The sequence below is a fragment of the Corythoichthys intestinalis genome, chromosome 10, assembly GCF_030265065.1.
Source record: "Corythoichthys intestinalis isolate RoL2023-P3 chromosome 10, ASM3026506v1, whole genome shotgun sequence".
Classification (NCBI taxonomy): domain Eukaryota; kingdom Metazoa; phylum Chordata; class Actinopteri; order Syngnathiformes; family Syngnathidae; genus Corythoichthys; species Corythoichthys intestinalis.
Window position 1 is genome coordinate 42,255,653 of NC_080404.1, and position 18,744 is coordinate 42,274,396.

General features: G+C 37.5%; 1 protein-coding gene across 4 annotated transcripts in view; it reads right to left on the bottom strand.

The window, feature by feature from the left end:
- Positions 1-11,749, bottom strand: part of LOC130922696 (adhesion G protein-coupled receptor A1) — a 264,480-nt gene extending 252,731 nt beyond the window's left edge. For 3 of the 4 annotated variants that reach the window (XM_057847627.1, XM_057847628.1, XM_057847625.1), the window contains exon 1: positions 11,089-11,749. In XM_057847627.1, the coding sequence (XP_057703610.1) occupies positions 11,089-11,306 (218 nt within the window). In that variant the 5' untranslated portion in view covers positions 11,307-11,749. The remainder of the gene's footprint in view (positions 1-11,088) is intronic. The other variant, XM_057847629.1, reaches the window with a different exon arrangement.
- Positions 11,750-18,744: the final 6,995 nt, after the last annotated feature.

An 18,744-nucleotide genomic window follows, 5' to 3' on the forward strand; every position in this document is an offset into this window, starting at 1 on the left:
TTTATTTTCGATGTATATTGTTGAAAACAGCCAACAATTGCATCTCAGATGTATCTAGAATAAAAGAAAAAGACTAATTCACTGCTTTCACTCAAAAACCTTTAGATCTTATTAATATATATATATATATATATATATATATATATATATATATATAAAATTGTCGTTACGCTTGATAACACCCATCACTTAAAATTTAGGATTTTTTACCATATGTTTCAATTGAATTCCTATTTGTGTCAAGCCATTTTTAAGTTCTAGTTAAGTTTTAAGTTAGTCTAAACTGTAAGTCCTGATAGGATTTTGAGTTTGTGCAGTGTTCAAAATAAATGTATGAAACAGGCTGTATTGGACCACATTAGGGACCAGTGCTACTTGGTGTTTTATCCAGCAATGACTACAGAGCTAAAATTGATAGTTAGCATTATTGAGTTTTTATTTTACACCCTCATCACTCCACAACGCTATGTTATGTTAAAGCCTGTAAGACACGTTAGCCACGCATCGAAAGTGGTCATAATTAATAGAACCTAGCCCTCTGCTGGGCTAACATTACTTGAGCTAGTGACAGTAACGTTAATCTTATTTATTAGCGCTTAGCGCTCTTTATTAGCGCTTAGCGCTTTCCTGCTTTAAGATGGCGGCTGTTTACTAACGCTGCCCAGACGCGGCCGAGTCTGTCATTAAGCATCTAGTTCAACATACATGTGATCTCTATGAGACTCATCAGACACTACCTGCTACCAACGTAGCATCGTGCGGGCTAGTATTTAGCAACGTCGGTGTCGTTTGTAGCGGCTGTCGGCTGCAGTAAGTTTTTTTTGTTTTGTTTTTTTTTTGCTTCTTCTTCTACGCACGTGACATCAGTGCGTTGTCCCGCATTAAAAGTAGTCCGAGCAAAACATGATGCTTAGAGCTGTCAAAATAAACGATTACTCGAGGTGAATAAAATTACTCGGATCAGTTTTTAAACTCGAGTTGCTCGAGTATTCGTTTCAGCTCTACATGACACAAATGGAAATTCAATCGAAACACGTGGGAAAAAAACACTTAAGTTTTAAGTGATGTGTGTTATCAAGCGTAATGACATTTTTAGGTAAGAAATAAGATTTTTTTTTTTTTTTTTTATAAGATCTTCTTTGAACATGCATTTCGAGTGAAAGCAGTGTTTTCAACAATGTCTAAATGGTTGAATATACGGTGAAATGTCTTGTTTACTCACGTATATTTATAATTGCTCTTTACCTAAAAAAATGTTTTATTTGATTACTCAATTGAATCCATTTTCAGTACAATACCCGGTTACTAAAATATTCGATAGCTGCAGCCCTAGTTGTATGCATCACTAAAATATTCATTCGAACTACTCAGAAGTCTAAACGGCACAAGCAACACCTTGGCAAAGCAAGATTGGGCTCTCACAGAGTAACAGAGAAAATAAAAGAGGGAGGGGAAAAATATGCAAAACTATATTTGTAGAATGCAATAACAAGATGTGAGAAAACAGAAAGCTATTTAAAGTAACAATCATTGGGGGGAATAAAGGCTTCTGAAATGGTTGTTTACAGAAATCCGGCAATTCTTATCTCCTTTGATGATAATGACGACTATATGGTAAATGGTCTACTTATGTGGAAGACTGAATTTAGGGGAGACATTATGCATTTTTAAAATGTTTACTGGAAGTCCTAAAAACATATCTGTGACATCTTTGAGTCGAAATTCACACGGCATCAAGAACTATCGCATAATCCTATCTGCTAATTTCTTGTTTTTCTCAGGCCTTTTTCGTCCTGGATGTTTGTGTGATCACTGAGGAAATATTTTGACAAGACTGTATTGTCAATTTTGGTTGTAAGACCAGGGGAAAACCACATGAGAACAAATGGATAGATATTTGTTAGATTTGTAGGGCTGACCACACTAGACACTGGTATGTGCAAACTTCCCTGGATATCGGTGTTTATTTGTGCGGTACATCCAAACAAAAGAGTGAGCGTGGAGGCCACTTCAGCCTGACAAAGGTCACATTTCCGAGCGCAGGAAAACTGCTTCCTGGCCAGCCAGAGCAACTCACCAAGGAATAAGGCTGAACCATGATGCAACTCGATTAAAACATCTTTAGCCAAGTTAAACATGTCAATCTACCAGAGAAGTTACTTCAAATGCTCCAAAGGTATGTAAGTGTAGCATTTACATATTGTTTTCCTTTATTTATCAAGATGTGTCTGTTTAAAAATCCAATTTCCTCAATACTTGCAAGAAACAAAAAGCACCAATTTGACAAATGCAATATACAGAACACAGCCCTTAACCAGTTCCCACTTAGAAGAACAAAAGTCCGTCTGCCTGCACAAAAGAAAACTCCAAACTAAATAAATTACAGTAAGCAAAGTGCTATCATTAATCAAGTGCACTTGCAGTTTAGAATAAGTGGTTGGTTGTAATTTGTCAATAGCCTTTACATTTAATATTTGCTTTCACACTTTGAATGCACAACTCGCATCTCAAAGAAATCAAAAATATCTATTAGCAGAGAAGTCAGTCAGTGCACCTGCAGAGAGGCAAGGAACATTATTAACCCCCCAAGTGTACGAAGTGCTATTTCATCAAGAGGAGAGCACACAGGAATATTAAGGGTTGGTTCTCAGACTTGCAATCAAAGTGCAACATCCATATTTGAATAACTTTGAGAATGACTTAGGTCATAGTCAAAAGCAACTGACAGAGGCAACTTAAATCTTAGGCTCTAATAAGCCCCAATTGTTCTCTTTTACTCAAGTATGTTATTACAAACACATGAAATATTGCCATTGATTTAAAAATCTAACATTTCGTGCATGTTTTGACCTACGGATGGCGCCATCTTTTATGCGCACATTGGATGCTCAGGGTGACGGCGTAGTTTGTCACTTACTAGACCAACACTACCGGTGTTCTGCATTTCCTTCTATGCCGCGAGACGTCCGACACGTGCACACATCGGCTAAAAGCGGCAAATACTGTACTTATTATTTGTGTTTTTAATGGCGTACCACAAGCAACACGTCACTTCCGCCCATTAATATTCATGACATTAGCTACTGTTGCTAAGTAGGTACAAGCCACCGTTTGTCCCTAATAGGAAATGAATGGAAATCATGTACTAAGGAGATGTTTACAGAGCTAAACCTAACAATTCTCTCCGAAAATGATGTGCCTGATGCCAAATTCACTGGCAAAGATGTGGAAGAACATAAAAATGTTCAGTTAAAGAGATGGCATGAGTGTCGAAGGCTGAAAAAGACGAAAAAAACGAGTCGACCTAAGCATAGCCTTAGCTTTTTTATCGATGCGACTGACAATGACATTCTCCTGTTTCAACAAGCTATCCTTTACCATCAGCCCTGTCTTTCTTATATATCCTCTGGTTGTCCTACGTCTCTGACCGTTCTTGGGGGTAATTTATTTAGCTTTGTGTAGCGATCGCAAATGCTACTCAGTGACAACCAACAAACACTTTTAATTTTTTTATTGATAACAAATCTTAATTCTATAATTTATTTACACTTCCTTACTAAAGTTGTTATTTATATATATATGTGTATATACAGTGCCTTGCAAAAGTATTCGGCCCCCTTGAATCTTGCAACCTTTCGCCACATTTCAGGCTTCAAACATAAAGATATGAAATTTAATTTTTTTGTCAAGAATCAACAACAAGTGGGACACAATCGTGAAGTGGAACAACATTTATTGGATAATTTAAACTTTTTTAACAAATAAAAAACTGAAAAGTGGGGCGTGCAATATTATTCGGCCCCTTTACTTTCAGTGCAGCAAACTCACTCCAGAAGTTCAATGAGGATCTCTGAATGATCCAATGTTGTCCTAAATGACCAATGATGATAAATAGAATCCACCTGTGTGTAATCAAGTCTCCGTATAAATGCACCTGCTCTGTGATAGTCTCAGGGTTCTGTTTAAAGTGCAGAGAGCATTATGAAAACCAAGGAACACACCAGGCAGGTCCGAGATACTGTTGTGGAGAAGTTTAAAGCCGGATTTGGATACAAAAAGATTTCCCAAGCTTTAAACATCTCAAGGAGCACTGTGCAAGCCATTATATTGAAATGGAAGGAGCATCAGACCACTGCAAATCTACCAAGACCCGGCCGTCCTTCCAAACTTTCTTCTCAAACATGGAGAAAACTGATCAGAGATGCAGCCAAGAGGCCCATGATCACTCTGGATGAACTGCAGAGATCTACAGCTGAGGTGGGAGAGTCTGTCCATAGGACAACAATCAGTCGTACACTGCACAAACCTGGCCTTTATGGAAGAATGGCAAGAAGAAAGCCATTTCTCAAAGATATCCATAAAAAGTCTCGTTTAAAGTTTGCCACAAGCCACCTGGGAGACACACCAAACATGTGGAAGAAGGTGCTCTTGTCAGATGAAACCAAAATGGAACTTTTTGGCCACAATGCAAAACGATATGTTTGGCGTAAAAGCAACACAGCTCATCACCCTGAACACACCATCCCCACTGTCAAACATGGTGGTGGCAGCATCATGGTTTGGGCCTGCTTTTCTTCAGCAGGGACAGGGAAGATGGTTAAAATTGACGGGAAGATGGATGCAGCCAAATACAGGAACATTCTGGAAGAAAACCTGTTGGTATCTGCACAAGACCTGAGACTGGGACGGAGATTTATCTTCCAACAGGACAATGATCCAAAACAAAGCCAAATCTACAATGGAATGGTTAAAAAATAAACGTATCCAGGTGTTAGAATGGCCAAGTCAAAGTCCAGACCTGAATCCAATCGAGAATCTGTGGAAAGAGCTGAAGACTGCTGTTCACAAACACTCTCCATCCAACCTCACTTAGCTCGAGCTGTTTTGCAAGGAAGAATGGGCAAGAATGTCAGTCTCTCGATGTGCAAAACTGATAGAAACATACCCCAAGCGACTTGCAGCTGTAATTGGAGCAAAAGGTGGCGCTACAAAGTATTAACGCAAGGGGGCCGAATAATATTTCACGCCCCACTTTTCAGTTTTATATTTGTTAAAAAAGTTTAAATTATCCAATAAATTTTGTTCCACTCTACGATTGTGTCCCACTTGTTGTTGATTCTTGACAAAAAATTAAAATTTTATATCTTTATGTTTGAAGCCTGAAATGTGGCGAAAGGTTGCAAGGTTCAAGGGGGCCGAATACTTTTGCAAAGCACTGTATATACAGTGGCAGTCAGATACCATTGTAATTCTTTTCAGGTCATTCATTGTCAGACAGAAGCAGTACGGCACAACGTTACGCTAAAAAAATAAGCGAAAAATATAAAAATGGCTTACCTCTTTGTCCCCTGAAAGACCATACCAACCCAACAAAATGTTTACCGCGTATGAAATGCTGGTGTTAAAGTCAGCGCAAGTTGATCCGGTCTTCACATTTTTTCCTCCCGGGTTTTTGGTTTCCGGAAACATATGAAGAACACATCCTTCATGTGTCGTAATATCTAAAGTCGTTTCTACAAGTTCCAAAAAAACGTGCTATCGGCATCTTCGTTTTTGAAAGATTACTGGAGAAAAGCAGCACAAATTACGTTGTTTTTATGCGAGGGCGGGTCTATAATGTCCCACTTCGGTTTTACTTCCGCTTTACGATGCGACATCATGGTCTAAAAATAGCATGCGTGCGGTACGCCATTGAGTCTTTCATTACCTTTTATTGGCTCAAAATACTTTTTGCATGCGTTTCCCTCTCATACTTTTAAGCATTGTGTTTTCTTGTGGTACCTTTAAAGCAGATAGTTGATCAGTTGACCAGATTAGTCACATAGCATATTTTTATATGATATTACTGTAAGTATTTTCTTAAGGCATCTTTAGTATGTTCTATCTATATACATCTAAACAAAACAAGCTGCAAGCGCACGGTAGAACTTTGGGTGTCAAATTCGCCAGATTTTGGCAGGATACTCTCGTCTCGTCTCATCCCGTCTTTCCTGTTCATTTTGCTTTTGCTGCTCGTTTTGTGAAATATCAACATTGCTGCCATGCTCATTAATGTTCCCTTCGGGTTCAAATTGAAAGAGTTGAACAGATAACATGTTTATATTGCTAGAGTCATACTCTGGAAGCCCGGCAGCGTAACCATGTGACGTCACTGCCCTGCGACGTCAACAACAATGGCGACCTACTAGTTAAACTAATTTTACAAATTGTATAAAAACGAAAACATCAAGAAGGGTTTTCATATCAAATTATTTTAACTCATAATAACCTTTATGTTTTAAGAACTACAAGTCTTTCTGTCAATGGAGTGGATCCCTTTAAAATGGACAAGTTGACAACAAGCAATTTTTGACCTATCAAAGAGATATTGATGTCATTGGAAATTTTATTTCATTATCATCATTTTTAGCATCTAACAATTTTGAAATGTTCATTTTCCCCAAAAAATGATTATAATAATAATTATAAATTCATTAAACAAAAAATTTAAAAAAAATAAAATAATAATAATAATAATAATTAAGCTCAGTTTAAAACAAGTTCCTATGGAAGAGGATTAGGGCCACTGAAGGGGGAAAAAAAAGCTGAAATAAAGTCAGAATTCTGAGGATAAAGGCAGAATTCTGACATTATTATCAGAATCTTGGCCACCAACCCCCCCCCCCCCCCCCACCTTCTTCATTGGCCCTAATCCTCTTCCGTAAATTCCAAATGCAATTTGGTTCGATTTGTATTCAGTATGTCTATCATTGTACCTGTCCTTTGGTTGTTTTAATCCAGTGGTTCTTTACCTTGCCAAAAGGTACCGAACCCCACAAGTTTCACATGTGGATTCACCAAACCCTTCGGAATTAGATAATGAAGCTTTTTTTTTTTTTTTTTTTTAATTCAAAACCGATATATCTAAGCTAGCAAGCTAATAATTTAGCAAATCCCTGTACAAAATTCTTCAAAATTAAAAACAGGTCAAAATTTGAGACCATGCTGCACATTGGTCTGTTGTATTCCCTCATATCAAGTGCGAGTCAACCCTCCACTAAGCAAACCAGTTCCTCCTCACATCAGATCGAGGACTAGCAGTTAAAAGAAAAGGATTAATGGTTCCCCCTTTTTCAGACTCACCTGTCCATAGAAATCCCCAATTTCTTTGTATTTTAGTTTTCTACCACATATTTTTTATCTATTACAATTTTTTATTGTTTTTACAACTTTTTATTAATTTAAATTTGCCCTATACGTTGTATACTTCATTATTTTTACTGTTTTCAATCTTTAACTTGTTTAAATGTTTTTTTAAATGATTGCACGGCGACCTTGAGTGCCAGAAAGGCACCTTCAAATAAAATGTATAATTATTATTATTATTATTATTATTATGAAGCCTGTAAATTTGGAGCAAACCAGTCCAAAACCTAGTCTAAAAAGCCACTTTTCCTAGCTTTGATAAGTAGGAGTAGGAACTTCTTGGTACCTCACGATACGATACGATTTGCGATACAAATCTTACAATAATGATGATCTGATGATATAGCGATACAACAATTTTCGATAGATTGGTCAGGAAATCATTCTAGGATATTCTACAAAAAAATAATAAACAGAAAAACAAGCTTCTGCTGTGAATTGGAATGAGTTTATCACTAGTAGACGTCCAATCCATTTAAGGGTGGCAGCCAAGGAACAGGCTGCCATCTCTCCCACTTCAAAGGGATTGAACGTCTTTGGCTGTCAGTGGGAGCCAATGCCAGGCAATGAGTAATTTTTGGCCATTTAAGGTCATTTACCTGTTGATTTTGATTTACTTCCTGTTGATTTGTGGGTATTTTATGGGTCACTTGCTGTTTATTTTGCGTTACAGAACAGGAAGTGACCTGGGAATCACCCAAATGAATAGGCAGTGACTCAAACTCAACAGGAAATGACCTGTAAATGCCCTAAAATGAAAAGCAAGTGACCTGTAAATGCCCCGAAAATCGGACCAAATGACTGTGAATGCTCTTGTTTTGAATGAACGAACGTTCCCAGTCTAAATGGATTGGGCGTCAACCACCGTCAATGGCAGCCTCTTTTTTTTTTTTTTTTTTTTTTTTTTTACTCGACACTAGTGCTGCAACGATAGAAAAAAAGATTCAAATTAAATTTTGCTGCTTCGAGTAATCCTTTAATTAAAGTGGCGTTGTCATGGTTTGTTTTGAAAATGTTTGGATTTAGATTTATTGATTTGGGTGGATACACTGCCCTCTAGGCCGCCTCATTTCACATGGCTTAATCCAGCTGCTCCCTGTTAAGACCAACAAAGGCAAAGTTTTTGTTTGAGCCAAAGTTTTTTATGCATTCGTAATTTAGTTTATAGGTATGTTTAGCCGTTTTTTGTGGGAATATGTGTGTGTGAACCATTTGTTAAGAGCATTGTAAAAAAAAAAGTTAACATTTTACACCATTTAAGATAGCAGACTTTTGCTATGTAAGTTAGCCAGTTGTTCTTTTGTTGTACTGTACATAGATCCCCATTTACTAGGGGTGTAACGGTACACAAAAATCTCGGTTCGGTACGTACCTCGGTTTTGAGGTCAAAGTTTGGTTCATTTTCGGTACAGTAAGAAAACAAAATGCAAAATATAAATGTGCTAGTTGTTTGTTACACTTGTGCTTTCAACAATAGGAACGTTAGCCTATACAAAGCTAGAATTCTGCTCAAAAAGTAGCGGGTATTTAAAGATAATCCAACAAGAATTTGCCTCGAAAAGTAAGGGTTACACTACGTCAGAAACTCGTTCGGTACGCCTCCGTTCCGAACCGAGCACCCCGTACCGAAACGGTTCAATACAAATACATGTACCGTTACACCCTTACCATTTACGGTATTTATTTTTTTATACCGTTTGAGGTTCAGCGCTGGTATTTTAATTTTTTGTGTTCCTCATCCGATTACTCGATTATTCGAACTAATTAGTTCATCGATTAATCGACTACTAAAATAATCGATAGCTGCAGCCCTAATCGACACCTTTTTAAACTGATATCTCGATTCTTGACAGGAGCATATCGATAACCTTTTGGGATAAAAATTATCACGATATATCACCATTTCGATATTTTGTCACACCCCTATTAAGAAGCGTAGGGCTCTGCGTTTCAATATCTACGCCATACCCCTTAGGCCAGTGGTGTCCAAACTATTCCATATAGGGCCGCAGTGGGTGCTGGATTTCATTCCTACAAAAGAAGACGACATCTTTTCACCAATCTGGTGTCTCACAAGTGTAATCAGTTGATTGTAGTCAGGTGCTGCTTGTTTTAGCACAAACTTCATTGGTTAAACTGTCTGTGCTCGTATGGTAGGACAAAAAACAGGACCCACAGCAGCCCTTGAGGACAGGTTTGGACACCCATGCCTTTGGCTTACTCACCGAACCCGTGGGGTTTGATCGAACCCAGGTTAAGAACCATTGTTTTAATCACTGTACTATGGCAGGGAATATCCTCAAATATTGTTTATCTAGCATTGATGTAAAATATTGACAGTAACTCAGTCGATTTCAGTTTACATAAACCAGGGGTCCCCAAATCACGGCCCGCGGGCCGGATGCGGCCCGCCACCACATTTGGTCCGGCCCCCTGAACAATACCAGAGAGCATTTTTATTTTTTATTCTTATTTTTTTCAATAGTGTTATTTTTTTATTTTATTTTTTTCTGTGAAGAACCCAGAGAGGGTTATTTGGTTATTATCTATTTAATTAATAGTGTTACTATTATTATTATTAGAGGTGTGCAAAATTTCCGATTCTTAGATTATTCGCGACTCGGCCGTGGAAGATTCGAGAACGATTCACAAACATCCAAATTCAGATTATTGAAATATGCCAAGTAAAGCGGAAGTACAACACACTCAGCGCGCCACGCGGTCTTCGGGACGCAATGAGGAACGAAGCGTGAGTAGCTAAACATCATGCTTCTCATTACCCGGCCCCTCGGGTAATGCCAATGCTCAACTCACGGCTCTAGCTCAACTCATGCCACGAGATTAAAAAAAACACAACAACATACCTGACTGCTGCCGAAAAGCAGCTACAATGTACATCCACATAATGTTACGGTAGATATCATTTATATAGGACTAGATGCAATTTAGATTCGATAGCGTTAGCAGCACATCTACAAAAAGCTAGATGCGGGGGTTAGTAAACGGCCGCCATCTTAAAGCAGTACACTTCCCTGCAAGGCTGTTGTAGCGAACCTTCCAAGCAAACCTGATTAACTTTTTATCTGAAATACTCCTAAATCGGTAAAATATTGACTTGAATCTATCTTTAAAATAGTTTTAAAACTTTCACATGTTCAAAGTAGACAAAAGGGAAATTATGGAATAACGAGAGCAATTTTAACAACTTTAACGGTTGATTCACAACATTAAATTGAATGTAGTTTAAAGCTGCTGATACAGAATGGGGCCTGGAGTTTTTTATTTACTGTTATTTTTGTATATTTGTTTACTGCTATATGTTAACTTGATACTGAAATAGTAGTTTGGTTTAGCCTGAGAGTATTTTTGAACAATTTTGGGAGTAATGTACAAAACATTTAAAAAAAAGAGCAGGGTGCATCAACAATCGTTTTATAATCTAATCGGAGCCTCTGAATCGTAATCGTAATCGAATCGTTAGGTGCCCAAAGATTCCCAGCTCTAATTATTATATTATTATTTTTATTTTATTTACTTTTGTTCCGTGAAGAATCCAGAAAGGCTTATTTGATTGTGGCTTTCTGAAAAACAATAAATTTTTACATTTAGGCACTCCTGCAATCGTCACACTTTTTCTGTTACAAACTGACCCCGGCCCCTCATCAGAGAAGGGAAGTTATGTGGCCCTCACAGGGAAAAGTTTGGGGACCCCTGACATAAACCATTACTATGCAAAAATATTGACAGTAACTCAGTCCATTTCAATTTTCATAAACCATTACTATGCAAAAATATTTACAGTAACTCAAATCTATTTCAGTTTTCAGAAACCATGACTTGCCATGGCAAACTTTACACTGACTGATGAGCTACATAGGCTACTGTAGATTTCTCCTTACTTACAGTGATACGGTTCTGTTGGGCAGAAAGCTGGGGTGCAGAGTCTCCAGCAGGTCTACATCATCACACACAACTTTGACCCGGACGTGCTGCCTGCTCAGCTCTTTGGACCTCTCGGACGAACACTGACAGTTATCCACGATGAGGTCCGGACAGTTTCTGTTGGCAACGTTTGATCCCAAAAGCCCGACTATAGCGCACAGTAATTTCAGAATCCTCATGACGGACTACGCTGATTCCCACGTTCATCTGTCAAGTGATGTCCTCCCAGCTTGTTGTCCGGGTCGAAAACATTTCACATGGGCTCACTTTCAAGTCCAGCCTTTGAAACCGCGGTCCACAATGTCAAACCGTCATGTCCACAAGCACCAAAGTGCTGGCGCTACTTTTTTCAAAATCGAAACAGCGGCGTGGCCAATGGGTGACTTGACACTTAGTATTTTTTTAATAATCTTGCAATCTCCACCCCCGAAAGTTATCCGGACCTGCGCCATGCGTAATACGAACTTCCTCTTGACGCGTCCAGATGTCTTGAGAAACTTTGCTGCGCGCTTAACCTCCCAATTTAATGACACATTTTAAGTTACAAACAAAATCTTCCTGGTTATCCTAAGAAGTTTTCTCAACGCTGCTCCCAGCCGCTTCCGCCTGAATTTAAGTGTCCACAAAGTCCCTCCCAATCAACTGGGCTTCAACTCAGGTTCTGAACTTCTCAGAATTCCAGGTCACGTGACACGTCATCCGTCGTCAATGAAGTGCACAGTGAATGCAACTACCTTCCTGATAGCCGCCTCCAACCATTGTTTGAGATGACTTATACAAAGGGAGATCGTTTCCAAACCTGCAGCAATTTATTATTGGAATAATTTATACGAAGATATTGAATGGAAACATACTTGGCTTTTGACAAGAAAACATTTATTAAGAAAAAAAAGTCACAATAAATAAAATCACACTCAAATTACTTCACAGGTGTCATCCTGTAAAGACAACAATGATTAAATTTAAAATTAATATTGATACGTTCATAGGCGTCGCATCCCATTAGGCCAGGGGTGTCCAAACTTTTTGCAAAGGGGGCCAGATTTGGTGTCGTAAAAATGTGGGGGGCCGACCTTGGCTGACGTTTTTTACATAGAACAATTAGGGCTGTCAAAATTATCGCGTTAACGGACGTTAATTTTTTTTTAATTTAATTAATCACGTTAAAATATTTGACGCATTTAACGCATATGCCCCGCTCAAACAGATTAAAATGACAGCAAAGTGTCATTTCCACTTTTTACTTGTGTTTTTTGGTGTTTTTCCGCCCTCTGCTGGCGCTTGGGTGCAACTGATTTTATGGGTTTCAGGCTTCAGCACCATAATTATTATTGACATCAACAATGGCGAGCTACTAGTTTATTTTTTGATTGAAAATTTTACAAACTTTATTAAAACGAAAACATTAAGAGGGGTTTTCATATAAAATTTCTATAACTTGTACTAACATTTATCTGTTAAGAACTACAATTCTTTCTCTCCATGGATCGCTTTAAGAAAATGTTAATAATGTTAATGCCATCTTGTTGATTAATTGTTATAATAAACAAATACAGTATTTATGTACAGTATGTTGAATGTATATATCCGTCTTGTGTCTTATCTTTCCATTCAACAATAATTTACAGAAAAATATGGCATATTTTATAGAATGTTTGAATTGCGATTAATTACGATTATTTAATTTTTAAGCTGTGATTAACTCGATTAAAAATTTTAATCATTTAACAGCCCCAAGAACAATATATTTAAGCAAATTTTAGCATGCCATTCTGTGCGTCACATTTGCTTTATTTATTTCTTTTAATTGATAATTTCAACAATCTCACAACTAGCCTTTGTGGCGTTCTCTTTCAACTGTCGGGCTCTTGCGAAATACTACTGTGAAATAAACTAGCTTCAAGTTGCTTCAATTTCTCACAATGTATCTTCCCTGTAATCTTGTCGTACATGTCAGCATGCCTTGTTTGGTAATATCACCTCACATTGAACTCTTTAAAAACTGACTGTCTCTTTGCAAATGAGGCGGACACAGTTGTTGCGTATTTTTGTGAAGAAATAGTCCAAATTCCACCTATCCTTGAAGCGTCTGCCGTCACAGTCAGCTTTCTTTTTTTTTGTTGATTGTCGTCATTTTAGAAAATTGGGAGTAAAGGGTCACATGGGGTAATGTAGCTTCGAGTGCTGCTGCCTTTTAGTGGGTAAATGAGGAACAGCATTTATTGTGTAAGCTACTTCATATGCTGGTAGCAGTACTGCTGACCAATTTATTAAGTTTGTGTGCGGGCCTGACGTTATTGATTTTAGGACAGAGGCTGGGGGCCGGATGAAATTTGACCACGGGCCGCATTTGGCCCCCGGGCCGGACTTTGGACATATCTGCATTAGGCAAACCAGGCAATTGCCTAGGGCCCCCAGCCAGCAGGGGCCCCAAGAGGGCCAACAGATTTGCACATGCAGTTTTACTGCACTATCGCAGCGACAAGTGTAGGTAGTGTTTCAATAACATGGTATCATTTGGCAGATTATCTAACAATTCTGTTATCAATCCCAATCAGCACTAACTATGTCACGTAGATTATACATGTTTAAGAAAGTCCAATCAGCTATTATTACCATATAATTGTTTAAAGAATGACTCACTAAGTACTCTCTTGATAGTCCTTGCTGAGTTGTTTTATGTTGATTTTCACAGGCCAAATCATTATTCATGTAACTACTTAAACAAATGGTGATTTTTTTCAAAAAAGTCTAATAATGGTTCTATCGTATTCCTCGTCGAATACTCTATAAGAAAAATATAACATATATGCATCTAAAATAATCCTAAACAATTTTATTTGCAAATGTAATACTCATTTCGGTCGGTAGTCCACCAATCAGTGTTTTTTATGGAATAATTTGAATTTGGTGGGTCGTAGGGCCAATCTGACTACTGATTTCACACAAAATTATATACCTCCGCATCCGATAGTGGTATTTTTGTCTTGCTACTCTTTCTTCTATTGCTCCAAGTCCAACTGTCCCCCTTGTTGAGCCCCATGTTGCTTGCTGCCTGGGGACCCTTGCTACGCCTCTGGATATGTTATGTTCTTTTTGTGCAAATGCAGAGGAAACTATTTCCCATTTATTTTGGGAATGTACTTACTTCCACATCTTTTGGGTTGACCTGAACAATTACTGTATTTTTCGGACTATGAGTCGCACCTGAGTATAAGTCGCACCAGCCATAAAATGCCCAACGTAGAGGAAAAAAACATATATAAGTCGCACCGGAGTATAAGTCACATTTTTGGGGGAAATTTACTTGATAAAATCCAACAGATAGAACAGATATGTCATCTTCAAAGGCAATTTAATATAAAAGTACAATAGAAAACAACATGCTGAATAAGTGTACAGTATGATGTGATGCATGAACAACGAAATGCGAATATACTGTCCACACCAGGACGCTACGGCTCGGTCCTGGCTATACAGCGAGCTAAACTCCCAAATGACGATGCTGGACGTCCGTATAATTTGCTGAATAAATTTCGTCCTCGATACCAAACAAGTTCGCATCAACGTAAACAAATAATAATTAGCTGCTATTAAAGCAATGACACAAACTGTAAGCATGCGTTCGGTAGCATTAGCACATCGTTCAAACAACCACACAACTGGCTCTAAGTGTCTGATCGCTGGTGGAAAACACACAACAACAACAGAAAAGATGATACACACAGGTGTTGCCTATGTAGAGATATTTTATAAGCATAAACAATGAACGTAGGTTCGCAGCCATGTTTCTCTCTCTTGCCCACTCGCTCAGAGATGTTGCGTAGCTGTCCGTCTTCTTCTGGCGGGTGAGCACTCTTCTTCGTGTAAACAAAAGCGAGTGCTCCCCCACTTGGGCGTGAAAGCGCCACGAACTAAAAGCATGCATTTCAATTTAAAAAAGTCAGTAATAAAAATAAACACACATTGCCAAAGGCAGAACGCAAACATGGCCATAGCTAATAAGAGTTAGCATAAAGAACATGCTAACAAGTTTACCAAACCATCAGTGTCACTCCAAAACACCAAAATAACATGTGAAATGATATCATAATGTGTTAATAATTTCACACATAAGTCGCTCCTGAGTATAAGTACACCCCCAGCCAAACTATGAAAAAAACTGTGACTTATATTCCGAAAAATACGGTATATTAATTCCAAAGTTGAGTCATCATTGAAAATTGTTTTTAGACATATTTTGTTTGGCCTATCCAACGTCGAAGAACCAGAAATGGATAGAAGATAAGTTATAAATCTTATTTTAATATTGGCAAAATTTCACATTCACTGTGTAAAATATGCTAATCAAAGACCAAGTTTTCATGTTTTTGGGAAAATGTTTTCTTTATATTTGGACGATTTAAGTTCCTCTTTGAACCCCAAGGCTATATGGACAAAAAGATTTTGCAAACAGTACAGCTTGTGTTATAAAATAACCCCCACCATTTTATTTATTATTTTTGTTGTTGTAAATATGTTGATTATATGTGATTTGTTCACCCGGTATTTGTATTTGTTTTTGTGTGAATAAAGTTTGTTAAAAATAAATAGATAAATAAATAAAAAACCTTCCTGATATCCAGCATATGATGTGCCGCTGACAAGATCAGTACCAAAACACAATAAAGTAGCAAGGCTCTGCTAGATTTGTTGTGTTTTGGTATTAGTGTTGCTGGTTCAGAATTCAGCATATGCTGGATTTCTTAGCAGAGATATTTGCATTGAGTAATTCTAGTGACATTCCCAATGAAAATGTAACCCCATTGTTAAACAAGTGTATGTTTTAGGGATTTTGAAAAGTCATTCCCTCCTTTTAACAACTTCAAAATAACTCATGATTTGTAGCATATGAAACACAATATCATCATGACAAGTAGTGATGCACGATAATGCATTTTTCATCCAATCCCGCGAACCAATAATTTCCTCCCCCTTCCCGCCGATAACCGATAATGTGAAGCCGATAATTCTATTAAAAGATTTAAATACAATTTGAAATTATACACAAGAGCAAATGTTACTGTGCAAAAAAAATATTGCTACTTTTTCCACATCAAATGTGAACAAATAGTACATTTCAACATCTAAACAATGGATATTATTCAATTAATATTAATAATACTTTCATAGTGAATACCTAATTGCACAAAAATGCCTTTTGGGCTTAAGGCGCTGGCACCAAATTGGACAAATTTGCATCGATTGCGCACATTTGGAGGCTTAATCAAGTATATAAGCATCGGATTGCATTACCGGTTGATTTTTTTTTTTAAGTCTGGATTATCAGCGTGATGTCATAATAGCGTACCACACGAATGCTATTTTTAGACCGTGATGTCGCCATCGTAACGCGGAAGTGGGACTATATACATACGCCCTCGCATACAATCCATGTTATTTCTGTTTTTCTCTGGTAATCTTTCAAAAAAGAACATGCCGATCAAACACTGCTGCTATGGAACTTGTAGAAACGACTCTAGACATTACGACATATGAAGAATATTTTCTTCATACATTTCAGGAAACCAAAAACTCAGAGGAAAAAATGTGAAGAATGGCTCAACTTGCGCGAATGTCCAAAAGACCAGTTTATCGCCAGCAAGGTGAAGCCATTCACATTTCACATGCAGTAAACATTTTGTTGGGGGCCATGGTGCTACAGAGGATGAAGAGGTAAGCCATTTTGATATTTTTACTTATTTTTTAACGTGGTGTTTTGCCGTGCTGCTTCTGTCTGACGATGAATGACCTGAAAAAAATTAAAAGGGTATCTGACTGCCACTGTCACCTTTTCTGTTGTAAAAAAAAAAAAAAAAAAAAACTTTAGTAAGGAGGAGGTGTAAATAAATTATAGAATTAAGATTTGTTATTAATGAAAATTTTAAAAATGCTCGTTGGCTGTCGCTGAGTAGCATTTGCGATCGCTACACAAAAATAGCAATGTAAACTGCCCTCAAGAATGGTCAGAGACAACTAGAGGATATAATATATAAGAAAGACAGGACATATGGTGGTAAAGCATAGATTGTTGAAACACGAGAATGTCATTGTCAGTGTTGTAAGGCAATGCACACAATAAAAAGGTGTCGATAAAAAAGCTAACTCTGGATCAGGTCGGCTGTTTTTCCCGTCTTTTTCAGCCCTCGACAATCGAGCCATCACTTTAACTGAACATTTGTATGTTCTTCCACATCTTTACCAGTGAATTTGGCACCAGGGACATTATTTTCGGACATAATTGGTAGGTATAGCTCAGTAAACATCTTGATCGTACACTATTTACAAGCATCTAGCATGAGGGACAAGGGGGAGGTTGACTCGCCTAGCAACAATTGCTAACGTCAATGAATAATAATGAGCAAAAGTGACGCGTTGCTTGCGGTACTCCATTGCAAGGCTGTAGCTTTGCATAGGGACGGTAGGGACATAACACTAACTTTTCAGGATGCTCAAATTGTCCCCACCAACTTTTAAACAGCCTTATTTGCATTATATAATGACTTCAGTTACTATATAGGTCATTTAGATTGTCTTCCCATATGTTGTAAGGATACAATTAACCCGACCATTATCATTATGTTCAGACCTACATTCACCTCTTTTCACTTGCTGAATGTGCCAGTCTATTTTTTTCCCTCAAACGCACATCTGCATGGCTGATGACTTACCACACACACCCATTCACAGTCCGACAGAAATACAACATGCCGCCTCCTCCGCCCCCTTCGAAGACGAGGGATATTAGAATTTTTTTTCCACCTGCAGCAGCCCTACAGCCGCACAGTAAGTAATCTAAAAAGACGTCAATATTGTGGAGGTGGGGAACACACCACTAATTTTGCTACTGAAAGTCCGACCTGCATCAGACTTAGTATAACATTAATCTGTGTGAATTTCTCATACTCGAGGAGGAAGCTGTGTTGACAAAAATCCTCATGCATGTTTTCTACTGTTAACGTAACCGTTAATTAAACTGTAAGAAATGTAGTGAACTAAGGATTACCCCCTTATAGATAGTTAATTAATGATTAACAAGTTTGTATTTCTTGTGTATGTAAAAAAAATTGTGTTCAAATATTGCAATTTAAATTTGCTAATAAATTCAAGACATTTATTAGTTAGTTTTCAAAATATTTATTTAGTAGTTTTTGAATCGAACGGTGTATCACCTGAACCAACACACATGAAAGTTAGTATTAGTCAATACTAGGGCTGTCAAACGATTAAAATTTTTAATCGAGTTAATCACAGCTTAAAAATTAATTAATCGTAATTAATCGCAATTCAAACCATCTATAAAATATGCCATATTTTTCTGTAAATTATTGTTGGAATGGAAAGATAAGACACAAGATGGATATATACGTTCAACATACGGTACATAAGTACTGTATTTGTTTATTATAACAATAAATCAACAAGATGGCATTAACATTATTAACATTCTGTTAAAGCGATCCATGGATAGAAAGACTTGTAGTTCTTAAAAGATAAATGTTAGTACAAGTTATAGAAATTTTATATCAAAAACCCCTCTTAATGTTTTCGTTTTAATAAAATTTGTAAAATTTTTAA